Source organism: Barbatula barbatula, assembly GCF_947034865.1.
Source record: "Barbatula barbatula genome assembly, chromosome: 1".
NCBI lineage: Eukaryota > Metazoa > Chordata > Actinopteri > Cypriniformes > Nemacheilidae > Barbatula > Barbatula barbatula.
Window position 1 is genome coordinate 6,600,697 of NC_136766.1, and position 27,857 is coordinate 6,628,553.

At 39.6% G+C, this 27,857-nt stretch overlaps 1 protein-coding gene across 2 annotated transcripts in view; it reads right to left on the reverse strand.

The window, feature by feature from the left end:
- sbf2 (SET binding factor 2) overlaps nt 1–27,857 on the reverse strand; it is a 99,823-nt gene that overhangs the window by 48,419 nt on the left and 23,547 nt on the right. For both annotated transcript variants that reach the window (XM_079466909.1, XM_079466908.1), the window contains exons 3-9: nt 17,606–17,743; nt 10,853–11,005; nt 9,034–9,144; nt 7,154–7,259; nt 1,642–1,774; nt 1,183–1,291; nt 970–1,083 (exon numbers count right to left, since the gene is read on the reverse strand). In XM_079466909.1, coding sequence (XP_079323035.1) covers nt 970–1,083; nt 1,183–1,291; nt 1,642–1,774; nt 7,154–7,259; nt 9,034–9,144; nt 10,853–11,005; nt 17,606–17,743 — 864 coding nt within the window. The remainder of the gene's footprint in view (nt 1–969; nt 1,084–1,182; nt 1,292–1,641; nt 1,775–7,153; nt 7,260–9,033; nt 9,145–10,852; nt 11,006–17,605; nt 17,744–27,857) is intronic.

Genomic DNA, 27,857 nt, shown 5'->3' on the forward strand with positions numbered 1-27,857 from the left:
GTCAAACGACATCTGAGGTTTCAGTGGGGTCGTCGGTTAGGGATGCTCTGTGTTCGGGAGATTAATGATTCTCGAAATACATACCACCTTTCCTTGCCATTATCAGAGAGACATCACATGAGTTGTGATCCCACTTTCATCGCATCCATTATTCTGGGTGAAAGATGTCTTTTGGTGAGGTGCTGCTGAAAAGGTCCTTTGTATGGTTCCCAATCAATGCGACACATCGTCAGTTGTGCATCTCAGCCCTATTTGGTGTTTTGGCTATTCAAAGGATACTCAGATCTCCAGGGTACTTCTTTAATTGTATATTTTATAAATATGTTGGGAATATTTGTGCAGTTATTTCTAATAAACTTAGAAACCCTTACCCTTATTTGATTTTTTGATTTAATTATTTTATAAATATAAATTATAATATTTTATAAATACTTGTAGTTAGTTTTGGTGGGTTCATGTACATTGTAGTAACATTTATCTGAGATTTTGGAAATATTTGGCCAGTTTTTTTAAATACACTTACTGTAACTACAATTATTAGATTTTTTTTAAATATTTAATTAATATTAATTATAATAAATATATATATATATATAATTTATGAATATCTTAAAAAATATATTTTTTGTTTTCCTGTGAATTTTAATTACTTTGTTTTGTCTATGGGATTTTGGAAATATATAGGGAATAATACCCAAAAAAATATTTTGTTACATTTTTAGCAATTTTGTTATTGTTAATATTATTAACTATAGCTTTTTCATTGATTTCTTTCATTGATTTTTTTTAATTTCCTGTTACAATTTTAGTGCATCATCGTAAACAGTTTATTATCTTTAATAGTAACAGTTAATAATAACCTGCTTCAAAAGAATCCCAGTGGCCAAACCAAACACATATCACATCCTAATGAGCGTGTGCAAATTATTATGTTTTATTCCGAACCGATTATGTTGCAGTAATATTTACCATTGACAGTGCTTTTTGAGTATTGAACAGCAGGGGTTCAGGTAGTTGGGAGAGGTGTATACACTCTGGTATCTTTATCGTTCCTCCATCAAGATCAGCTATGATGACATCAAGCTGTAGACACAAACAAAAGCCAAACAGAAATGAGTCACGGAACAGCACATGTTTTAAGCCGGTTTTAGTTATATTGTTCTATAAGGCCCGTGAGCTCACCAGCTCCTGGATCTCGTTCTGGAATATGGAGTGTACGCCGATGATGAAGGGCGTCGGTGAGCTCAACACCTCCAGCAGTCGAGATGGGAGAATGGGTATGTAGGGGTAACTGCAGTCAGAACCAAAGTTAGGCAACCGTAATCATCACGTCGAATAATCAGCAGATGTTAACAGCATACTGTTCTCATTGAGCACAGAAATAGAACGCCGTTGCACAAGAACCTAAAAATAAACCCGTTTTTTCAAACCGAACGAATATGACTTTTCGATTGCCAAGGGGATGCATTCATTCAAACGTTCTTGGGTAATTTTCATTAGACACAGCAGTTTGGTATCTGTTTAAGTCTCCAAGCTATTCCACAATGTACCTGAGATTTTCTAATGATATTGCTAATGAAATGGGATTGTGTATTGGAGGTAACAAAGGGTCTGTTATTCTAAATGCTGACAAAGACCCACCTGTACTTGAGAGGAAACATGAGGGACTCCAAGGCACGGCAGGCGTCACCTAACCTCTGATAGCTGGAGGAGTGGAACAAAACCTTGTGCTCCGTTAGAACGGCGCAAAAGAGGCTGAGAACGTTCTGGATTCCTGGAACAGATATCACACAAAAAACATATTATTGTGGTTTTGAGGACAAAGGGATATTTCACTCATTTCAGTCAGCATCTATTCATCCTCCTGTGATTCAAAACATGTCTACAACATTGTTCTGTGCACAAAAGAAGATTATTTTAAGAAATGTCTCAGTGGTTTGGTGTCCATAGACAGTGGTCTGTGGGGTTCCAAATTGTTGGGTCACTTCCATTCTTCAAATGATCTTCTTTTGTGTTCTGCAGAAGAATATCATGCAAATTTGGAACGATACGAGCGTGAATACATTATAAAATGAATTTCATTTTTTGGGTGAACTTTCCCTTTAAGTAATTTGCAATTATTATCAGAACTAATGCTATGACAACACAGCTTTACTGTTATTTACTTTCAAAGTAGTTCAGTACAGCACAGTAATTATACACAGAATGAAATAAACATCTTAGAATAAACAATAACACAAAGCAGGGGGCAGAATTTCAATATCTCCACACGTCACAATCTTGATCAAACAGCGATAATGCAAAAATGCTCTGAGAATGACAGATGTGAAATGAGACTTAAACGAAACACCGAAATTCTTCAGCAGGAGTCGGAGTAGAGAGCGGGCGATGAAAGTTTACATTTCCTGTTTTTGTTTGTCATCAACATACCACAGAGACTATTAATCACACGCTGGACAGAAATGGAGACAGCCAGCCATTAACAGACGTATCCGCCGCTCAAAGGGGTCAGCGTTTCCATTATGTCTGTGTCAAGCTCTGATAGGCACCAATAAACAGGAACAAGATATGAAAATTCACATTGTGTGTCCTGTTGACCGAATACCTGAATCCAACCGATTAGCCAACAGAGGATGAAATGTTTGGGAACATCAAGTCAATTGCATACTTTTCATTCCATTCAACTACAACCGCTCGTCTTAAAAGGTCCAGGGAGCCTTCAGGAATACAAGAGAAACACTTAAAGATAAAAACTAGATTTATTTGTGTTTTCTGAAAGAAATAAGTGCTGCTTGTCAACGCTGTGATGCTGTGATGGTTGCCATGGAGTTGCTGGAATGTTCCCAATTCGCCTAGTTAGGGGCGATTCACATTTCGCGTGCGAAAGTTTGTTATTTTACATGTAGACATGTGGCACTTCCTTGCATTTAAGTATTTATTCACACATTATTTTCTTTGTAATGTTTACTGTATACTTACATTTATTAATTTGACAAAACATCTTTTACTTAATTTTATCAATGTAGTGTAGCTTCACTAGACTGCGCCCTCTTTTGGTGAGTTATGGGTAATATCAGCCGTGTCCGTGGATTCACACTTCGAATTTTCACTAAAAACAATTGACCACCCGGGGACTTTGAGAATACTCATATCAGCACTATGATTTGGGAACACTTATTCTATTTTCAAATACTATATAGTGTGCGAATTGGGATGCAGCATACAGTATGTCTCTATGATACGGCAGTCTCCAGCAAACACAACTAACTTTCCTGCACACTGTAGTTCAACGGAAAAGGCAAACATGTCATGCTTTGGAATGCCAGTGTCATCTCTCAACTCAAAAATACAACAACACATTTCATAATCTTATTTGCGAGATATCCAGTAAAACTCTGCGACCTTGTGGAATGTACTTATCTACTGGAAAAGCAACAGATTTCTGACCCATGCGCAGAAAAAGCAGCAAACAATAACCAGTCCGACTTATGATGGCAAACGTGTTCCTTTTCCTCTACTTCTTGCAGGGCATGGGCCTGGTGCCAAGTCATCACTTCGCTCTGACCTCTTTGAAATGAAGGATAAAGTGACCAGATTATGTTCTTTTATATGCTTAGAGGAAATGGGTCTGTAGAGTTACTGTCTTCCTTATTTTTATCTACCTTCATTTAAAGGTCCAGTGTACAAAATTGAGTGTCATCTAGCGGTGAGGTTGTGAATTGCAACCAACGGCTCACTCCACCCCTCACCCCTCCCTTTCAAAAGCGGTGTATGTAGATAGAAATATCTCATTCTAAGATAATATATACATAACTCTTCATTACGTTAGGTCTTTATACACCCCTGAAGACATTGTTGTGTATATTATATTGCATTTCTGTCAAAAGATCCTTTAAAAGACTACACACAGCACCTTTAAAGCCAACCAATGTTGATCACACAAGTGATAGTAAACCTACTGTAAGAATGATAAAAGCCAAGGTCATGGGTTTGATTTCCAGTCAGGTATAGTTTTTGATGAACAATGAAACAATGAATGTACATCACCAGTAATGGGAAGAGATTCAAATAAGAGAAGATGATTCATCTTAGATTGGTTATTGATGTTGACATAACCCTTTTGGAAAATACAGTCCATCCAAGGACAAACTATAAGTGTGGGATTCAGAAAGATTTGATTGTCGATTTATCCGTTGATTCAAAGGAAAACAATGCAGATGAGGTCCTTCCTAAACCCTATCAAAGAGCTCAAAATGACATTTTTTATTATCTTTTGTAGGTCATCTGTGTATTACAGGCTTAGATGGCTAAAGGACCAGTTAAAAACACATTCTGTTCAACTTTACTCATTCTCATGTTCCAAACCTATTTGAATATTTTCCCTTTTTTGCAACATGTAAGAAATGTCGCTATAATAACCTTTATCAAGAAGTTGCAATGAATATGAAACTGGAGCTCTCGAAAAAGGAAAACCCATGTAAGACATTTTTGTTTTAGGATACCATGCATGTGGTACAACATTGAAGGAAGAGTTCACCTGAAAAGAACAATTCTGTCATCATTTACTCACTCTCAAGTTGTTCCAAATATGTACAAATGTGTTTGTTCTGATGGCCACAGAGAAAGATATTTGGAAGAATGCTTGTCACAAAACAGTTCTAGACCATCATTGACTTCCAAAGTTGAAAAAACGGCAGTCAAAAGTGCCCCTGAACAGTTTGATCAACAACATTTATACAGATACTAAATAAAGTAAATAAAGATAGAATCTTCATTTGTGGGTGAACTGTTCCTTTAAGATCAATCCCAAACTCACTACAAGGCCAGGAGAAGGAAAAACGACATGACTGTTTTATCACATTACCATGAACAGAGAATGCTGTTTGGGATGCTACTTATCCTTGTTAGGTCAAAGACTACGGCTGTCTTTCAACCCAACTTGTGAACTTTATATTGGAGGACAAAGAGTAGATACGAATGATTTTGACCGGCATCCAGAAATGCATTTTTGAAATGCATTCAATATAATGTCAATGCAAAATATGTCAAAGGTCCGAAAACACGTTTCGCTTATTTCATGCAGAACATACAAAAAGTATTTTCAAGCAACGCTGCTCAGAGGGTCTTCTGGCATAAATCCACCTGGATTGGTTTTTTTTTGTAAGCACAATAATAATGAGAGATTGACAGAAATCCGTAAAAATGAAAAACTGCACATCTGTTATCTCACTTCTATAGTTCAAGTGTAATTTTGGTCTAAAAATATCATGCCTTCAGAGTCTTCAAATAAAAAAAGCACAATCACAGATCCACATGACATTAAATGACATGAAACAGATTCATAAAACAAGGTGAAAAATATCTGTCCAATGAATCGTTCTTACAGATACAGATACAGTTACAGATTAAACCTCATGTTTTCACTTTGTGTTGTGTTTGTACTCAAATGGGCCGACAAAAGGCTTTGGAAAGAAACAATGTCAAGGACTGACCCACATCTGGATTGTTTTAATACATAGCATATCAGCAATAAAATTGTGCGTGTATGTGAATGACCATGTGCGTGTCTCTTCAAACGCTGCATGTTCTTTTCCAGCTGAACACAGGACAACCAGACTTAAAAAATGCATTACATCAGGCTGAAATGCAACGCCATTCATTCACAATGAGATGATTATTTCATCTTGCGGAATGGGAAACGTGCACATATTTTTGTCTTTGTGTGACAAAATCTGACAAACACATTTGATTGAATGCTATCAAAAGCAGGTGTGCACTCAAAAGTTGTGAAAGAACTTTGAGTGGAAAATGTTTGTGTACTTTTGCATCACAAGTCACTTAACCGCAGAGCGGCTATACCGAGTACAAAGAAAACATTCGTCGTACATGAACAGATTTAGAAACATCGACAGACTTTAAACATTTTAAAAAGCATAAATAGTAAAGCTTTGTCAGTGTAAATATTACTGATACTTTGGTGCTTATGGTAAATAAATAAACACACATCACAGGCCAAAAGTTACTCATATTGCATATTTAAGCGAAACATATATCAAAGTATACACTTCAGTCACCAGGCTCACGGAATCTAAATAGTTAAGATAAACTAAGGGCGTATACATCTATAGATGCCTGCGTGTATTAGTGGCAAACGTTAGCAAATGCATTTTCTTGAACACAAACCTGACACATAACATGAGTGTCCTAACTGTTCCCTCCCCCTAATGCACTTGTGACAACGAAAGAGATGACGTTTCCTTTACGTTTAGTTACCGGCCGATAGTCAACTGCTAGTTGTATAACTAACAAAATTGGCTAGCATACCCTATGCGTTCAAAAATTAACACTACGTGAAAATATACCCTGTTCCCCAGTTTGTGATCTGGGCATACGTGAGATATTTTTAGACACAAATCATAATGAAGTGAAACGTGAGCATTTTTGATGATCGTTTCTGTTCACCCTGCTTGTTTTATGTAGCTTAACTACTATTCGTCCCAACCCAATGCCCAGACGTCTTCAAACTGTTTTGAAAAGAAAAGGAGATGCTTCACCATGGTAAACATGCCCCCGTCCCAACTTTTTGGAGACCTGTAGCAGGCTTTTTAGCAGTGGATAAGTGTAAAATTTCTCAGTTTAAACATTTGCTATGTTATCTATGTTCTATAGTGAATAAAATATTGGCTCACGTGATTTGAAATTCCTTTAGTTTTCATTTTATTCAAATTTGAAAAAAACTCCCAACTTTTCCGGAATTCGGGTTGTAAATGATTTGAAGGATACGGATACTGTTCTGTAAGTACTCAAGATTAACATGAGACATTCAGAAACCGAGTTATGGCCGCTTTAATATCACCAACGTTACAAATTTACATCTCTTTTCTTGATTCTAGAAACACTCTAGAACAGTATTTCACTGTAGTTGAGTGAATGAACATGTAAAAATGGCCTGTTCATCTCTCATGCGCTTATGACTGTATGACTCTTCTCCACAAAAAAAACATGTTTACAGGAAGAGACATTGAGCGGAACCGTAAAGGACAGGGGATGTCTGCATAAATATGCCTGCCGTAGATGAAATATATATTTTCCTGTAAATACACACACTATATGGTATACTCTGCTATTCGAACACATATCATAAGGTACTCACCTAACTGTTGAAAGAGAAGAGCTACACTCTTGCAGGTGATTGGCAGGTTGTCATTTAGAGGCGTCTGGATGAGTTGACGGTCTCCTGCTCCCAGTGAAAACAACTTCTAAAAACATTAAAAAACACGGTTGTCGGTTCACTCACATTGTCGCCTGATGGCATATGGTGCTTGGTCATGGGTTCCAGGAAACACACAAAACAACATTTACAGTACATCTTGGACAGTTCACCAGAAAATACTAATTCTGTCATCATTAACTCACCCCCGAGTTGTTCCAAATCTGTATCAATGTCTTTGTTCTGACGAACGGTGATGCTTGGCCACCGTTGACAACCATAGTAGGAAAAATTATTAACTTTCCTTCATTCTTCAATACATATTTTCGTATTCAACAGAACAAAGACATTAATAAAGCATTTTTTCTACATGTTAGTCAATTGTGGCCAAGAACTGTTTGGTTATAAACGTTCTTCCAAGTATATCTCTCTGTGTTCACAATAACAAAGAAATGTATACAGATTTGGAACAACTTGAGGATGAGTAAATGAAGACTTTTGTAGTTCCCCTGTTCCTTTAAAATCCAGAGGGTTATAAAGACCGTCCTATGTTATTTCTGATCTATCTACACACGTGTGCCGTCGAGCTGTTGTATAAATGCAATATCGCTCTTGTAGTCGTGTATATAGTGCTCGTATATCAGCGGCCTAATCACAGCCATGCTGATATAAGATAATTTGTCCAGTTCTTTACAGATAGCTATGCAGAATAAACTTTTAATGGCGTGTCATATCATATATTTGTATCCATTTATAATGCCAAAAGAAGCAATTTAACTTAGATTGTGAGTAAGCTGTGTATAAATAAAACCTAAAACCTTAGACGAAGAGTAATCCAGTTTTAGTTTTAACCAGTCATAACAGAACATCTGCTTTAAATTTATGCTCCACCCACAATGTAAACTTTTGCATCATTAACATGACATTATTCTCCATCAAATATGTGCCTATGAGGTTGAATTTGAAAAAAATAAGTTGAATTTGTAAAGAGTACACTATGAGGCTGAGCTAGAAGATCATTCTCAAATCTTTGTCATGTAGGTCTACCGCTTGTAAGACACAGAAACCATAACAGACGCGATAAGATGAACACAAGGTCAGTCTACTGAATTTAATACTGAACATGACAGATGAACACCGGTGCTGAAGCCTAAAATGACCTCTGAGTCCCATGACAAATTCCTAGAGGATGGAGTTAAAGTCACTCTAAAAGATGAATACGTTCTTCTCCTGAGGTTAATAACTCACATCTCGTTTGATCATCGGGACACCGGAGTGCAGCTGGGAAGAATAATGCCTTCTGGAGCAATTCTGAACATATTGTTAAATTATACTAACAAAAATATTATGCTAGGGAATTCAAAATGGGAAACTAGTAAATTCCGCATTTATATACTTCCCGTGAAACCAATTTGTAAATCGTTGACACAATATCTATGGGAGTGATTTAGTCATTAGGTTGGGATTTATGTGAGTGCAATTTACAATAAAGAGGGGAGGATAGTAAAGCTGTGTTGAAAGAGAAAACACATTTTGAGGGCAAATCTGATCATAGCTGCCCTATTAAATGACTCGAACATAAATATAATAAAGTGAGGCTGCTCATAAGAGCGAAATGTTGTAATACTAATACTCTGAACAAAAATAAAGGGTTCATTAGGTGCCCTTTAAAGCTCCTTGACCTTAAATCTCCAAGGAAGACAATACATGATATGAGAGCCCAAGCTTCAACCAGGACGCAATCTAACACGCTATCGTCTCAAGTGTCCAAAGGGGTTGGTGTCAATAAAAATGAGGAATTCTTTGTTGAAGTAATGTCTGACCTGGGAACCTCCAGCCACTGGAACGAAGCATGTGAAGAGGTTGGCCACCAGACCTTCCAAAGGAAAGTTCAGATTGTCAATGTACACGGTGTAGATAAGTCCCAAGCAGCCCTATGAAACAACACAGACACTTTATACACAAAAAATACTTTTCAAAATAAATTTGAAGTATTGTGGTTGCTAAGGTGCTTTGACTGGTTGCTAAGTGGCTACTTACAGTCTCCTCTCCACTTAAATGTTATTCTGGTCTTTCTGGATATAGTTTGGGCTTATTTATTATAAATCTATGAAAGTTTTACCCGCTTTATCATTAAAACTTGAAAGGTTATACTGTCTCACCTTGCATGACATAGTTCCAAGCTCATGGTTAAAGGTTCAAACCCTTAACCATATGACCAATTACAATGGTGGTTCTTGCCTGAGCATTTACAATTACTTTCTATTTACTCAGAATAACATAAACTGCCAGCACAACATAAATCTAAACTTATATCTCTATAAATAAATGACAGGAAATACCAGCAGATTTTAATTTTAAGTGCCCTATTAAGTGAGCATACTGAAAAACAAAAAGAAATAGTGCGTAACTGTAAATATCTGATACTTTCCCAAACAAAACAAAAATATTCAAAATAAAATACTGAAGCATGAAGGATTCTGCGAGAAACTTTGGATGGAGTGGATTTCCTCCCTCTCTGTTTCTCCAATCCCTGATCTTATTCCCCCAGCAGACATAAACCTTTTATTTTCATGATTTAAGGGCTGTGACGATTAATAAAGTCTTAAAATGAATTTTAAATCCATACGCCGTTCCAGCACGATAAATCCCACTTAGAAGTGAGCAATTCTCATCGTAGACCCCCACTTAGACAGCAGAACGCAGAAACAACGTGGCTTATAGGTTCTTTTTTTATATTGGCTTTCAACTAGATTTTTGCTGCGGTTTGTTCGACTAAATCAACAAAAATTCAAGTTATAACTGACCGAGTTACTGGCCTAGTTGGCTGGTTACTTGACAACAGTGCATGGTTGAAATTCCATTATGAATGACGTCTGACCACTGTTTTCTTTTAATCGAAGAGAGGCAGATGGTTTTCTGATGTAAAATCTCTATTTTAGCAACAAAGCCAGTGTTTTTAGTGTCAAAATTGTACACGGCTACAATTGACAGGACTAAAGGCACCACAAAACGAAAAACAAATAAACAGGAACAAGAATCACGTCTTGGAGAATATTTACCAACATTTTTTGAGACATCAAATATATGCTTTTATTGTTGGTAAAGAATTAAAAAGGCTGTATAATAGCTCGTAAACATATTAATGGCCTGTAATCTTTCTCTCGCTGTTAAACTGAGCATCGAAATATTTTATTAATATTTAAAAAAATGTATATACATCGAGAAAGAAACGTGAAAACTAAAATAAGAGATGTACATAAAATAAACATTTGAAACTTTACAGAATACTGTCAAAGACATAGTTGTCAAAATATCATCATTTAATCACCCTATTGTCATTCCAAACCTGTATGACATTCCTTCTACTGCAGAACATACATGTAAATGTTTGTAACCGAACAGCGAAGGTACACATTCACTTCAATTGTATGAACACAAAACCAATGCAAGTGAATGGGAACCGCAGCTTTTCAGTTCAACAACAACTTTCAACATATCTTCTTTGAGTTTTTTTTTTCAGGTTTGAAATTACAGGAGGGTGAGTAAATGACAACAACATTTTCATGTATGGGTGTACTATCACTTTAACGTGATGTGAAATCAATCAAAACACCTGCGAGTATTTGTGTTTTACATTACCCTAAATATTTCTGGAAAATCCAGCCTGGACACCAAAATCAGACTTTTGGGGGCAAAGACTTGAGCTGGCTGTATCAAACCAGTTTCTTCTTCCTCCTCATCCTCCACCTCCTCCTCACCGCCGTCCCCGTCTGCCTCCACCGTCTTTGAGCCCTGACACAGAAAACAAACAAGCATAATTACAAAAGCCTGGGCTAAACTAAATTCCATCCTGGTGAGGTACTCGGAATGCCGAACACGTATAGAGCGATGGTATGAGATTAGACCGGGATGTGATTCCCGGATCGGGATTCTGGGTCAAATGCAGTGTTACTGGACGAGTTCCAAGAGCAATTTTGAGGGCACTGAGGTAAGCAAAAACTACTAAAAGGGTTGTTCAAAACGAAAGTGAGCAAGATTGCTTTACAGTCTTTGTATTTAGTTTTTAAGCACCACATTTAATAATAAGTCACGCAGTAAACTTGGACAGACCCCAACAAAGCAGAAAAGAACGTCAAAAAGATGACAGCACCAAGATCCTCCATTTCATCAACAGAGACAATGTGTTTGTCAGGGGATTGTGGGGACATTTCTTTAAATTCTGAGTTATTCTCTACCGATAATCATCAGAGTTGAGGAGTTGAGAGGCCGTTGGGAAACAATGCATAAAGATCAAACGATAACATGTCTCAGAATCACTGATAAAGCAAAGATTATGTAGATAGTCTTAGCGTGTACTCCGTAACCGTCATTCGGCATATACCTACCAGCTGAATCAGGAATCCTCAAAGAACCAAAAACAGAACTCAATGCATCAGATGTGATAAAAGTCACGGATCTGCCAAGCAGCGCTGCCCTTTTTCAAGAAACAAGTATAAATGATAATATAAATTGAGTTAGGGGGTCCTGCATACCCTTCGTGACTCGGCGCTGACAGAGTACTGTGCAAGGATGGAGAAAGTTAAGATAAGCTACATAATGAATCAAGGAGGGAGTCGTGCCGGGTGCGAGACAACAAGTTAAGTCAATGGTCTATTCATAGATTTAACTTTTGGAAATCGTCTTAGCTTTGCGTTGTTTCGGGCAAAGGTCTCATCCCAAGGGGTGAGGTGTTCTATAAACGATCACTGTCATGCATTACAGCCCCTGCTTTGGAGAACAGGATGGATACGTACAAAGTCAAATTGGCTCCATGTGAGTATGTGGTGAGTAACTGTGACAAAAGATGCAATCTGTGTAAAGACTAATATCCCCAGTAATTACACCACGTACAAGGCCAAGTGACCTTACAATTCAATCAATGAATACACAAAAATGTGCTAAAACATGAGGTCAGAATCAAGCACACTTATAGAAGGTTTCATCTAAGTTCATTTCCGGTCAGTGTTGATCGGTCTGGCTAGTGGCTAATAAAATAGCTATTTATACTTTTTTTTAACTTATATTAATATTTGATTGTATAATAATTGTATTAAACAAACAATTAGTTGATTAATTAATAAAACAATTTGTTTAATGGGTTGTGTAATTTTGTCACACTTAAGTTTAGCCACGTAACGGTTCTTCCAATGGTAACCCAAAGTAATACTGGCTAGACATACTTTTTACTCACTAGCTAATGTAATTTACTTTCTTATTTATTTTGATTGTTATCAGAAATAACCTACAGGGACTCTATTCTTTGCGGATGTGTAACGGATCTTAAATTTGGGCCACAAAAGTGTGTATGCGCAATAATGTTTGTTCATGTTGATGATTTGAAACTGTGTATAGTGTAACGCTAAAACAAGTATTTTATACGGTACCAGTCAAAAGTTTGGAAACTCGTAGGCCTGGTTTCACAAATCTATGCCTTAGATTAAGATATGTGTTGATTTTATCGATATATATGTGTTCATTTAAGACAAAATAATGGCACTGAAATATTTTAAGATATTTCTGGGCAAGTTATATTCCGTTAAGATAGATCAAACATTAATGGGACTAGCCTTAAGCCTTGTCATTGAAACCGGCTTTTGTCTTTTTTATTTAGAAATATGTTGTGACTAAAAGCATTTCAAACAAATCAACACAATGTTATATTTCAGCATCTTCAATGTTGATACCCTTTGACTAGAATCTATCATTCAGCTTCTTGATATTTCACCCTGGAAAGCTTTTCAAAGAGTTTTAAAGGAGTTCCCAGTCTATTTAGGTCTTTTATTGGCTGCTTTGTCTTTGTTATTTGGTCTAAGCCATCATTTCAAAAATATTTGTAATAACAATGTTGTTTCCTCATAAAATAAACTGATGTTGGCAACTATATTTTTGTCTACAAAAATAATTTTAGACATTTAAGTACATTCTTAGTACAACTTGTAAATGCATACATTAAGTTATATGTCAAATATATGCCATATCTTAAGGAGGTAAAAATCTCTCCCCATATTTATTTTCTTTAAGCTTTGGGTTGAATTAAAGCAATAAGTGACACATTCCCTTTCATTACATAAAAGAAACAGAAACATCAACATGCTTTAATATTTGCTTGTGCTCCACAATAAAAAAGCAAAACATTCAAGTGTGGAACAACTCTTTTTTTATAGGTTTTTTATATACAGCCAAAAGTGATGCTTATGTTAACAAACACCATTAATAAAACAAATCTAAAGTGTTTGGATATAATAACAAAAAGAAACCATTAAATAACTGACAGGAATAGCTCTACTATAGACAGGAATAGTACTTCACTATCATCTTCAGGTAAGACAGACGTCTGGCCCCCTGAGTGATCTCTCATCTGCTTCTAATAGTCTGCGTCAGGCTGAACGGTGCCCATCTTCAAACCCATCCGTCTAACCCCTGCACTAGACTCCATTTGATTTGCTCAGGCAGTGAAAACATGCCACACGATCCACGGCATCTTATCAGTGGGAGAACTGGATTAAAATACCCCCACAGATGGGAAACACATTTCAACCTTATTGGCAGGATTTGGTTCAATTATGGAGAAAAATACATTCCAGCGCTGCCTCTATCCATCTGACAAAAGAGAAACATCTCGCAGCGTGTCGTGATCTTTACATATTTACAAGGCGGTTTGCTGGTGAGGCTTTGGGCAAGATCAAAACATAAGACAGGCTTCATGCCTGCAGACATGTTCAAAACAATGAAGCAGACTGTAAACGGTTCGAGATGGAACAAAGACGATGACTTTCAAGACCACAATATACTGAAGACGCACAGCCTCAAAGGAGAATACGGAAAGCTACATTTTCTTAAAGAAGCGATTTTCAGGCAGGGGTCTCACTCTTCACTATCCCGCACTGACTCCCAGTACTATGGCAGTAAATGGGGGATGAGATCGGTTTGCTAACTGACATTACTCAAAATATCTTCCTGACAAAGCAATTTATACAGGTTCAGAACAACCTGAGGGTGAGCAAATGATGAAGGAAATTTCATTAGGAATAGTTCACTCACGCTTATGTCAACCTGTATGAATTTTTCTTCTGCGTAACACAAAAGAAGATATTCTGAAGAAATGTTGGTAAGCAGACAACATTGACCCCCATTGACTTCCATGTATTGAAAAAAACGCTAAGACATCTTCACTTGTGTTGCACAGAAAAACAAAAGGTCAGTTTTTGAATGACGTGAGGGGGAATAAATGATGATTGTTTAATTTTGGCAAACCATCCCTTTAAGCATGTTATCAGGGTACTTTCAAAACGTTTCACTTTGAATACCTCATAAAACCGACATTACAACCCAAATGCATTTGATGACAAAACATTAAAACAATGAATTATAATGCTATGTTTTTTTAGAATGAAGTCTTGAGACCACAAAACAAACTCCAGTGGGTAAAAGAGCATGGACATCAAACAGGATACATGAGAGTTTTTAGACGGCCCAACACCTATCTACTTTTTATCACTTAAAAAGAAGAAAACCAAGACCAACAGCGTAATGAGATGAAAGGCTATCACAGTCATTAAGTGAAAGGAGCAGAAGATCACAGATGCCAGATAAGTGTATGACAGACAAACAGTGTGGAGCAGACAAAAGCAGACTGATTGAAAGGTCTGGAGACAGCGAGGCAATGAGTCTGCAAATCTCAATGTGCATCATGACACTATGAAGTGCTCTTCATGGGTGGCCTTGTCCCACGGGGCTCGGCACTAAAGGACACAATATAAATAAAGAAGATTAACAGTCTTCCACTCAGTACAAGCGACATAACGAAGCAAGAGAGAGAGATTTGACTCCCAAAAGGCTCCCACATAGCAGGACAACAGCATCCAACAGCTGGAGGTCATCGTAGCTCAAAGACTTTAACATGTACGTAGACGTTCCTGCCAAACAGTTTCATAACATTCTGGAACCACCAGTGTTGTCTAAATGCAAAGAAGTCTGCTGACCATTCACGCATTCTTTGCCTGTCATGAGTTGGTTTATTTGTAACTGGTCTAGTAAATGGTGTACATGCCTGTGGCGGACTGGCTGATTCATTGTGATCTGCAAAGGAAACCCAATTACCCTTCCAGGCCGTTAAACAATCAGAGGTCTGCTTATAAAATGTACAGTATGTGATTCACAGCATCAACATGCTTCGTTTGCTTGTCACCATTACCAACACATCCGGAGAAGTGCATTAGGTTAACAAAATGTGAGTTTGCCGCCGCAAAAGTCAATAGATGTGGAATGTCAAGGACATTTTTCCTTAGTAGGAAGTCTTGATCACTTCCACAGGTGAATCACTGACAACACACTATCAAGAGGGCATTTGGGATGCTTAAAACTGGCATAAACACATGAAATCAAAAATGATCCAAATGAATGATGTTGCCCATCTGACTTGAACATTTTTAAAGAACCTGTTGCAACATCCTAAATGATTTAAAGCTGTGGAGGCCACATCATTGAATATCCACTTCTCTTTTGAAGGCATCAATCAACACCAAAACAGTGGAATGAGCTGGACTCACGCATTTCATGACTTAAAATTCTTCATGGATTTTACACAACAATTCACATGGCACAGATTACTAAAATGAAAAGGATTCGAAGGGGGACAAAAACACATTAAAACACTAACAAACAAATGACAAACATGGCATATCTTTGCACAAGCAGCAATTATGGAGGCCGAGCCTGCACAACGTCGCACTAAGCCCACGTTTGGAAACACCTCATGTGGGGTTTAAAACCAGAAAACCACTTCATCACACCACATCCAACTTCTACCTGTTGAAGATGACATGAAAAACGATTATAATGAGCAAAAGAAATCAAGAAATAAATGATGCTTTTAATCAAAGTCATCTTCAATTTTGTTAACTTTGGGTTTTTTCCTTTTCAGGGTCAAGGAATCACACTTAAATCACAAGTGTAGGGAGACGGAGAGCATGTGTAACCATTGTGGCTATTAAGGCAACGTGTCCACTTCGGTGGTTGTAAAGTGCTTTATAAATAAAGTTTGCTCGCTTGCTTGCTTACTGACAGTACCGGTCGGTATACTGTGATACCCCCACTTGGTGTTAGTCCATGGTGGTGTTTTTTTAGAGAGTTTAAACGGTAGACCCCAAAATAGGTCAGGGTACTATTCTCACCCAGACGATCAAATGTGCCAAATTTCACAACTTTCCTTAACACGGTTCGTAGAGTCAAAGCCAGAGAAAGCATAATAATAAGAAGGCCAATGAAAACAAAATGCGCTACACACCTTCAGTGCCCAAACAAAACCATTTGAAAAACTATTGTTTTTGGCTCAGCTGGGTTAAACAGCTGTGCTTATTTTATTGATTGCGGTGCTATCAGACTACTTGATCTAATGAAATATATACTCGTACTACAACGATGAGCTGTATGACCTGGCTTCAGGATGCTCCATAAATCCGTGACTGTTACACTTTGTTTTATGATGTGAGAAGAGATGACAGGCAATCCTTCATATAAATATAATAAAAAAACAATTAAAATGTCCAGGCAGATGCAGGGAAGAGAAGTAACTATTCAGTCATCGTCTAATGATAAATAAAGATGATAGGAGGATTGAAGAATGCTATTTTGATCCTGTATTAAGGCCCTTTGTAATGAATTACGTATGGCTGATAACATTTTATAGGCTGCAATCATTTCTGTTTATCTGTCCAACTGATATTTTAATATTCTAGCATAAGTGTGCCGAATTTTAACTTCCTTGTTCAAATCAAATGCTTTGAGATTATCCGTTTTTAGTCTCCCCTGCAGGAGGAATTGGATTCAATTTGGCACGCCTTCTCAGATAGTCCTGGTGATTTTTGTTAAGATGTTTAGAAGATATAGCTGAAAAATTAACATGGGCCACGGCAAAAGATTATTTGGATCACATCTGCCCAAAGGATTTTCGATATTCCAAGAAAAACTATATCCGTAGTCTAATAATAAATAAAAATAATAATTTGACAAAGACCAAGTAAAAATACTTTTTTTGCCAATTAAAAATGGCGGTTGAACCGGCTGAACTGCTTCAACAAGCCTAAGACTTCACACTGATGTTTAACATTTAGATGGACACATCAGAGACGGCCATCAGTAATGTTATTGTAGAAAATTTCAGAGGCGTCGCGAGGGCATCTCACACTTTAATTCAGTATTTGGTTTAATTTGGGACCGTTCTACCGAGTGTTTTGTCTTTGCACAGACTCAAGCATGGACTTTCAGGGCGAAAAAACTAGCAGCAGTGAAAAAAACATCAGCAGACGGGACCTCTGACAAGCGCTTGAAAGGAAAATATGGCCTCATTCTCACCTGCAGGTTGACCTCCGCCTCAAAGAACGTCAGACAGGAGCAGTAGTGTCGTTCTGAATCAATGTCTGTCAGCACCACTGTGAAGAAGGTTGGGGGCTTCCTCTCGCGAGACAGACTCCATCCACCAGGCTGGCAAAACTGTCAACGAAAAACAAACATGAGATTTGACTGGACTCTGACATTACCAGAACATCCAATCAGAGAACAAAAACGACCGGTACATTCGGATTACTACGGGAAGTGACATCATTGCATGCAGGAATTTGAGGTTGTTGAAAATCATTTAGAACACCTGGCAATGTTTTCAGAGGATTTACAGGAAGGCGGTATGAGGCTGATGCGATACACCAGTACTAACAGGGCAACCGTGTGTGATCGTGTGCAGGATGTGCCACTTCAGTTAGTACATCCTCTCATCAGAGGACAGGAAACACCACTGAGTTCATTCCTTCAGTGCCCGTTCCAAACCATCTCCTCTTAGAAGATCCAATTCAAAACAAATCTGGAGAATGTATCTGCAAGCTAACTGTAGGAAGTGTGATGGATATTGTTATAGAAACCCATTATGAAAACTCAGAGTGAAAAAATATGTTTTCATTAATTAAAACTGAATGAAAATGTGTTTTAACAATAAAAATTATATGTTTTATTTAAATTGCATCTTTCCAAAGCCCAAGGTCTCTAACAAAACTCAGGGATGTCTGGCACTGACCATCTGAGACAACATTTAAGTCAAGTCAAATCTACGGAAGCCGTAAAGTGCCAAACAAAACATCAAATCGCAAAACAAACAACAAATCTAAAAGCCAAAAAACGAATACAAATCAAAGGAATACACATTTACACAGCAATTGCAATGAATTAAACATTTTAATCGTAAAAATTTAATTAATGTTTACCATTGTTACTAGGGATGTAACAATATCAAAATCTCACTGTTCGATAATATCTTGGTATAAAGTCTACGGTACGGCATCTATTGCAATATTAAAAATGACAAATGATGTCTTGGAAACGTGCCATAAGCATCCTCTGTAAGAGGTACGAGATATAGTATGAGATGGGTCAAATGACTTTAAAATCCCTTTTAAATGAAATAATTGCCCCAGATGGACCTTGACGAAGGTAACATCTATCGTTTTTTCTAACTTTCTTTATGTTAGGCCCCGAAGACCTAACATTTGATACAGTAATGTGACCATGATAATATTGAGACAATTTTGCTATTGCGATAAATGTTACCATAAAAATATAATAAACTAAATATCTAAAAGTGACATAAAAAAAAGTATTTATGCAATAATAAAGTTAATTTATGAAAACAAACACTAAATAAAAGAAAAAAGAAAACTAGTTAAAGTGTAAAAACGAATGCGCCCGGGATTGTGCACACCTGAGGTTTGCCAGCCAAAAAACCCAAGATGAGGTAATACGGCCCGATTCAAGCTTAGCAACTAACCAATGAAAGAATTCAACAGCAGAGTGAAAGTGTAGGTGGTGAGAGGAGATAAGCAGACGTCAGGCTATGAGGAAATCTGCAGTTAGGCTGCTGGCTTGGCAAATGCAGTGAGAGTATGGCAAGCAGTGTACTAGATGGAGAGAGATGCCACAACGCAGCAGAAGAACGCCAGGAAAAGAGAAGAATAATACAGGGAATACTGAACAGAGGAAAACTAACAGTTATTAAAGCAAATGGCAATTCGTAAATATTTGACATTTAAGCGTATTGGTGGCTAATTTGTGTGAATTCGTCAAATCGAATTTGTACATTTTCAACTTTCAGAAGTTTTTTAGGCTGGACATTCATGCTTAATTTTTTTCTAATAACTGTAATTTCTCATCATACAATTGTACACATAATCACCACTGTTTTTATGAGGTTAGGGTTTGATATTTAACAATTTAACACTTTGCATAAGTCCAATGAATGAAATTTAGTGCCATCTAGTGGTGTATTTGCAAATTCCAACCAACGGCTCACTCCACCTCTCACTTTTCGTATCACTACGGTGGCTGACACAGGACTAAGATGTCAGCATGTTTTAAGATTCTTTGATGAAGGAGATCTATTTACGAAACGCACTCTGTAAAACAGTTTAGAGCTACTGTAGAAACAACATGACGATATTCCATGTAAGGGGACCCGCTGTGTGTGTAGATATAAATAGTTCATTCTAAGGTAATAAAAACATAATACGCAAATTAGCGCAGGGTAGTCATGCTTATAATCCGCGGGTCGGGAGCACCAATTGATAAAAACATTGTTTGCTGGTGGGTCACGATAAATGACTAAATGATAAAAAAACGTGTTTAAAACCCAAAATTTCAATTTCCAGTCTCTTGTAAAACTTGTGACGGGAATGGCATCCCGCTGTCACTATCCCATGCACTGAATGAGCTTTATTAATGAGCTTTAATAAAGAGCAATGGCTATTTATCTGTTTTTAACCATTCCTGTCAACATTTGGGTTACAGAATCTGTGAGACCTAAGTGTCCCTTCGCAGTCGCCTTCCGGGAGAGTCGCCGTCTGCTTGCGATCTCTCAGTCTCCGGGTGTAAGAGCCCCGTAGAGCATCTGTCCGTGGGCACCCCACGTTCTCGGAGTTTACACAGATGCAGGAAAAACGGGAGTGTTGACAGGTGTGTCTGTAACCCACACTATAAATGGTCCAAAAAGCAACCACAAATAATATGGAAGTTGTATGCTCAAAAGCTAAATAATAATAATAACATAATAACGGAAGAGATGTGTGATTTATTTTTAAAAGCGAATTTGGGTGATGCTAGAGGTCATCTGCGCATCACTAGTGCCGGGTTTAAGACATGCTTGTTTTGGGCGTTAAATAAAGCCGCAAATACCAGCACAATGACAAGCGCAAACCTTAGTAAATCACCTTGCGTCATTCATTTAAATCGTATCCTTTCATAGTTTGCGATTGAAGAGGAAACTCCTACAAATGCATATGCAATAAGGTCGGTCGCAAAAACATCTGTGTCCACGCCCTTTCAGAACTAATTGTCACTGCGTGTCTTAAGTAAATACCGACAGCAGTTTTCTGTACCCAACTGAAAAATGTAACTAGTAAACATCACTCATCATCTGGTCAAGTGACTATAGTAGGTGTTAACAGCTTCCTAAAGAAAGCTAGGGAAAAGAGATACAAAGTGGGTGGAAAGAGATGATTAAGGTTTACAGGACAAGGAACAGGAGAGAGGGACACAGAGACTGACAGAGAGAAGGGGAGAGAGAGATACAGAGTGTGGTGGTTTGACCTCAGGGCTTGAACCAGGATGTAACATTCCCGCTGCGGCCACAATAGAAGGCAGGAAATCTGGAACGCATGCAGGCGAAGACGGAAGAGTGGGATGCTTCTTTCCCTTATCAGATTGGGACAGTGTCCAGGAAAATTACAGAAAAATATGAAAATATTCTAAGTATGCGATAAATATCCAGCCAACACCAGATAAACAATCAGAGTGCGTACGTGGGCTTATGATGTGGGACAGCAATGTCACACTGTCCCAATGTGGACTTCAATCCATAGACACCATATTGGATTTGAAATGAAAGAGGCTGTGAGAGAAGGTGTGAAAAATAAAAACAATGAAAACAGATACTAAATTAAGAATTTATTTTCAACTAAAAAAGGGGACAGAATAAGCTTAATTATTACGTTCACGTTAAAGGTGCTGTGTGTAACGTTTTGGATGATCTATTGACATAAGTGCAATATAATATACGAAACTATGTCTTCAGAGGTGTCTAAAGACCTTACATAAAAAATCATTTATCTACACGCAGGTCCCCATACAAAATTTAAAAAAATTCACTTTACATGTAATTCACCGTATTGTTATTGCCTTAAACGGACAAACTGCTCTAGTGAGCTCATTTCGTAAATACGTTATGTCCTTCTCCAAAGAAGTTGAAAACGTGACAACATCTTGGTCCTGTGTCTGCCACCGTAGTGCTTCTAAAGGAAGGGGTGGAGTGAGCCGTTGGTTGCAATTTGCAACCCCGCCACTAGATAATTATCCAGATGTACCCTACGTGGACTGCAAGCGCTGTGATTGGTCTGTTTGAACCCCTCCCTCAGGTCAAAAACTCAGCGATAGCGTCATATTTACACAAACGCATTTCCGAATGAATTATTTTAATAAATAATTTGTTCTTCTATATTTAACATCGCAAGCTGCAACAAAAGTGACTGATTACTTGCCGCTATCACTGCTAATGCTTCTCAAACAAGCGGCTTCTTGTCTTGGTTACACAAGCAACACGTGGTCATTTAGTGGTCATTGCCTGTCGACACGGACAAGGACGCAGAAGTATAAAGGAAAACCAGCGCGTTGCCTACGGCGTAAAGTCTCAGGCTACATTGTATAAGATCTGATCAAATTAAACATGAAAACGCCACTATATAGAGAATGTACTAGAGTGGTCTAAAATTAAATGGTGTAACAAAGAATAAAATAAACAATCACAGAGTGTCAAATTAAACTAAACTAAGATCCCAAATTAAAATAAATAGAAATATAACCCAAATCAAACTAATAATAACCCACTCCCCCCCCCCAAAGCTTTGTTTTCTTTCCCATTAAAATGAATTCAGACCTGACAGGTTCATAACTATGGAAATGTGGTTGTGTATTATTGCGCTTGAGCTACATTAACACCCCTTGTCCCACAGTCTGTTATGGTTCGGGTGGCCAGCGGCTCTCGGCTGAAGAATCTGGGGTCTGGCGATTACTCAAACACTACAAAACCAAAACCTCAGTCTAAAGTGTTCCGCACGTGCCGTGTTAGGAAAGTACACCCAGACAGACAACAACCACGGTAAAATAAATCACATATCACACTAAGTTTGCGGCCTCGTGGGGATTGCTCTTAACCGATAAATATTAGCTTAAGCCTGACATAACCACTGAAGTTGGAGAAGCAATTTAGCAGCAGAAGCGTACAGAACTGTGTAAGTGTATTTAAATTGTGTCTTGTTGAGTTTTAGTACTGTGTTAAACTGAGAAATCGCTTTGTATTTACTTCCGCTCTGTCACGTGGTGAAACCGCGGGTAGTATCGGTCCTTCGTTCGTTATTGGGCTAGTTTCATTTGTTTGCTTTGTGTGCGCGTGTTATCTGAGGGCGGGGCCAAACGGCAGCACCGTTATATAAACGGAGAGTAGTGTTCAATCTGTAGGAGAAGCAATTTAGCAGCAGAAGCGTACAGAACTGTGTAAGTGTATTTAAATTGTGTCTTGTTGAGTTTTAGTACTGTGTTAAACTGAGAAATCGCTTTGTATTTACTTCCGCTCTGTCACGTGGTGAAACCGCGGGTAGTATCGGTCCTTCGTTCGTTATTGGGCTAGTTTCATTTGTTTGCTTTGTGTGCGCGTGTTATCTGAGGGCGGGGCCAAACGGCAGCACCGTTATATAAACGGAGAGTAGTGTTCAATCTGTAGGAGAAGCAATTTAGCAGCAGAAGCGTACAGAACTGTGTAAGTGTATTTAAATTGTGTCTTGTTGAGTTTTAGTACTGTTTTAAACTGAGAAATCGCTTTGTATTTACTTCCGCTCTGTCACGTGGTGAAACCGCGGGTAGTATCGGTCCTTCGTTCGTTATTGGGCTAGTTTCATTTGTTTGCTTTGTGTGCGCGTGTTATCTGAGGGCGGGGCCAAACGGCAGCACCGTTATATAAACGGAGAGTAGTGTTCAATCTGTAGGAGAAGCAATTTAGCAGCAGAAGCGTACAGAACTGTGTAAGTGTATTTAAATTGTGTCTTGTTGAGTTTTAGTACTGTGTTAAACTGAGAAATCGCTTTGTATTTACTTCCGCTCTGTCACGTGGTGAAACCGCGGGTAGTATCGGTCCTTCGTTCGTTATTGGGCTAGTTTCATTTGTTTGCTTTGTGTGCGCGTGTTATCTGAGGGCGGGGCCAAACGGCAGCACCGTTATATAAACGGAGAGTAGTGTTCAATCTGTAGGAGAAGCAATTTAGCAGCAGAAGCGTACAGAACTGTGTAAGTGTATTTAAATTGTGTCTTGTTGAGTTTTAGTACTGTGTTAAACTGAGAAATCGCTTTGTATTTACTTCCGCTCTGTCACGTGGTGAAACCGCGGGTAGTATCGGTCCTTCGTTCGTTATTGGGCTAGTTTCATTTGTTTGCTTTGTGTGCGCGTGTTATCTGAGGGCGGGGCCTGTTGAATTTACGTAAGTAGACGCGTATTTTAAAAGCGTCTACCCACCGCGGCAGCGGTCGCGTGCAGCCCTCATCGCGTGAAGACCGAAGAGAGTAAAGACATCGACTCTACCTGCGCGCGACTCCACCGAGCCCGGGACACCGACACGGCACTTGAGTATTGCACTTCTTTTGTATTATTATTTTGCTGTTTTGTATCAACACCTGCACTTTTTGTCTTACTGTTTGCACTAACACTTATTCCTTTATTGTTATCTTTAATGTTTCTCCCTATTTTCTTTCTGCTTCTCTTAAATATGTGTTTTAAAATCCTTTCTGTTATCACAACACGTAAATCATCTGCCGCATGCCGAAGGCGACGCAATGCTAATAACCTTCACAATGTATCACTGCTAGCTACTGCCCCTTCTACTTTCCCAATAGGATTGTGGAACTGCCAATCTGCTGTGAACAAAGCTGATTTCATTACAGCTTTTGTTAAACATTCTGGTCTTTCCATTGTAGCACTTACAGAAACATGGATCAAACCAGAGGACTCTGCCACTCCCGCTGCCCTCTCCCATAACCACACTTTCTCCCACAGCCCTCGCATCACAGGAAGGGGTGGAGGCACCGGTCTACTCATCCCCAAAGACTGGAAATTCAATCAGCTAACACCCTTGTGTGACAACAGCTCCTTCGAGTTTCATGCTGTTACTATCACCCACCCTGTTAAAAGTCATTTTGTAGTTATATATCGTCCCCCAGGTCAGCTTGGACATTTCTTGGAGGAGTTGGATGTGCTTCTTTCATCCTTCCCTGAGGATGGTACTCCCCTGGTGGTACTAGGCGACTTCAACATCCACATTGGAAAGCCACAGGCTGCTGACTTCGTCAACCTGACCGCATCATTTCTCCTCGAGCAGGTTTCCACATCAGCAACCCACAAGTCTGGAAACCATCTAGATTTGATCTTCACAAGGTACTGCTCCACTCATCACCCTCAGGTCACCCCGCTGCACACGTCTGATCACTTCTTCGTCACCCTTGACCTCGACCTCACTGCTCCGGATATCGCAGATGTCTCACCGATGGTCACCTTCCGGCGCAACCTGCGGTCTCTCCCTCCCTCTTGTTTTTCCTCTGCTGTCCTCTCTGCACTCCCCCCCTCTGATGAGCTCTCTCTTTTGAATACAGACAATGCCACAACCACTCTGTGTTCCACGCTTTCATCCTGCTTGGACAACCTATGCCCTCTTGCATCTGGACCAGCCCGTCCATCCCCGTCGGCTCCCTGGTTATCGGATGTACTGCGTGAGCATCGCGCCACCCTCCGGTCAGCTGAGAGAAAATGGCGCAAGTCAAAAGACCCTGCAGACCTCTCTCTCTACCAATCTCTTCTCTCTTCTTTCTCTGTAGATGTCACCTCTGCAAAAACAGATTACTACCACTCTAGGATCTGCAACTCTCTGGACTCTCGAACGCTCTTCAAAACCTTCTCTGCTCTCCTCTGTCCGCCTGCTCCCGCACCTTCATCGGAGTTAACAGCTGCTGATTTTGCATCGTTCTTCGTAAAGAAAACTACTGCCATCAGCAGCCAGTTCTCTACGCCACCATCTGTCGAACCCGCCCACATCCCTGACACGTGTGTGCTCCCTGCCTTTTCTCCTCTGTCTGAAGCTGATGTCTCAAAGATCATTGGCTCCAACCACCCTACCACCTGCCCACTGGATCCCATCCCTACCCATCTCCTCCAGGCCATCTCTCCAACGGTTGTGCCTGCTCTGACCCACATCATCAACTCTTCGCTCACCACTGGGACATTTCCCACAGCTTTCAAAGAGGCCCGCATCACACCGCTTCTAAAGAAACCCACCCTGGACCCTACACTGCTAGAAAACTACAGGCCTGTCTCCCTTCTTCCCTTCATCGCCAAAGCCCTGGAGCGAGTTGTGTTCAATCAGCTCTCCTCCTTTCTCATGCAAAACAACCTCCTGGACAGCAATCAGTCTGGGTTCAAGACCGGTCATTCCACAGAGACTGCACTGCTCTCAGTCATCGAAGCCCTGAGACTGGCAAAAGCATCATCCATGTCTTCTGTGCTCATCCTACTGGATCTGTCTGCTGCCTTTGACACTGTCAATCATCACATCCTCCTGGCTTCTCTCAGTGCTATGGGTGTCTCTGGAATGGCGTTGCAATGGCTTGAGTCCTACCTCTCGGGTAGGTCATTCAGAGTATCCTGGAGAGATGAGGTCTCCGCGTCCCAACAGCTCAACACGGGGGTGCCACAGGGCTCAGTGCTTGGACCGCTACTCTTCTCCATTTACATGACATCCCTCGGCTCGGTCATTCAGAAGCATGGCTTCTCCTATCACTGCTATGCGGACGACACACAACTCTACTTGTCATTTCAACCGGACGATCCGACGGTCGCTGCTCGCATCGCGGCATGCCTTAGTGACATCTCGCTTTGGATGAAGGATCATCACCTGCAGCTAAACCTTGCAAAAACGGAACTGCTTGTGATCCCGGGCAACCCAAAGATTAACCACAACCTTGCCATTCAACTAGGCTCATCAACGATTACACCGTCCAGCACAGCCAGAAACCTGGGAGTGGTAATCGATGATCGGCTTAACCTCACAAGTCATGTTGCCAGCACCACCCGGTCCTGTAGATTCATCCTCTACAACATTAGGAAAATTAGACCATTCCTATCGGAGCACTCTACGCAAGTCCTAGTCCAGGCTCTTGTCCTGTCCAAACTGGATTATTGCAATGCGCTTCTGGCTGGACTTCCTGCTTGCACAATCAAACCTCTCCAGATGATCCAGAATGCGGCGGCAAGAGTGGTCTTCAATGAACCGAAGAGAGCGCATGTAACTCCGCTCTTCATCAGGTTACACTGGCTCCCTGTTGCCGCCCGCATAAAGTTCAAGGCTTTGCTCCTGGCCTACAAGACCAACACCGGATCTGCACCATCGTATCTCCACTCGCTAATGCAGATCTATGTTCCTGCCAGATCACTGCGGTCTGCAAAGGAACAACGACTAGTGGTACCATCCCAAAAAGGAAAAAAGTCACTCTCCCGTACCTTCACTGGATCTGTTCCACATTGGTGGAATGATCTACCAGCTGCTACAAGATCAGCAGACTCGGTTGCCATCTTTAAAAAACACCTAAAAACGCATCTCTTCCGTCAACACGTTGCTGATTGAGTTTTTCCTAATTCTCTTCCCTTTCCTTCTTTAAAAAAAAAAAAAAAAAAAAAAAAAAAAAAAAGAAATGATTACTAACCTCGCTATTCTTAGCTTTTATACTGTGCTAGGCTTTAATGGACTAGTTTGATGCACTTATGTATTTTTCGTTGCCTATGTTGTTATAATTGCTTCCAATGTTTCCTCATCTGTAAGTCGCTTTGGATAAAAGCGTCTGCTAAATGACTAAATGTAAATGTAAATGTAAGTTGACCATAGGAAGAATACCAGGATTGGTGGATGGCTAAAATATTTTTTTTAAATGGTTAAATTGAAGTCAAACCGCTAATCTCTGACAGCCTTTTCAAAACGTAGGTCTCAAATTCTTGACCGGCACAGAACGTGACACAGTAAAGCAACAGCCATGGGAAAACATAAGTGTCGAGTCATGTGAGAAGACTTTTATTGTGTCCAAAACTGCGCCTGCGCTCCTGCCACGGTCAAACAGCTGAGTCATATCAAAGCGAGGACAGACCTTCTCCTAAAATTACCTTCGAGTCAAGTGTCAATGTAACTCGGTAGTGCTGTAGCGCCGTGATGTCACAAGTCTCTTGGTTACACTCCCGGCCCGTCAGCCTGAGCTCCTCGTCAAGCCAGAAATGAGAAGCACGTCCACTTCGCGAACAGACACAAGATCTGTGGCTTGACCTGTTAAGAATCGGTTCGGTGGTGAATTAGGGAGGGCAGAAAGACCACGTCAGATCCTCATCTGTCTTGTGCTGTGTTCCGTTACTTGCTTCTCTGTTTGACGACGCCATAAAAGGCATCGGCTAGCTGCCCCAGTTAGAGGACAAAGAAAGAGCTGCTCGCTGTTG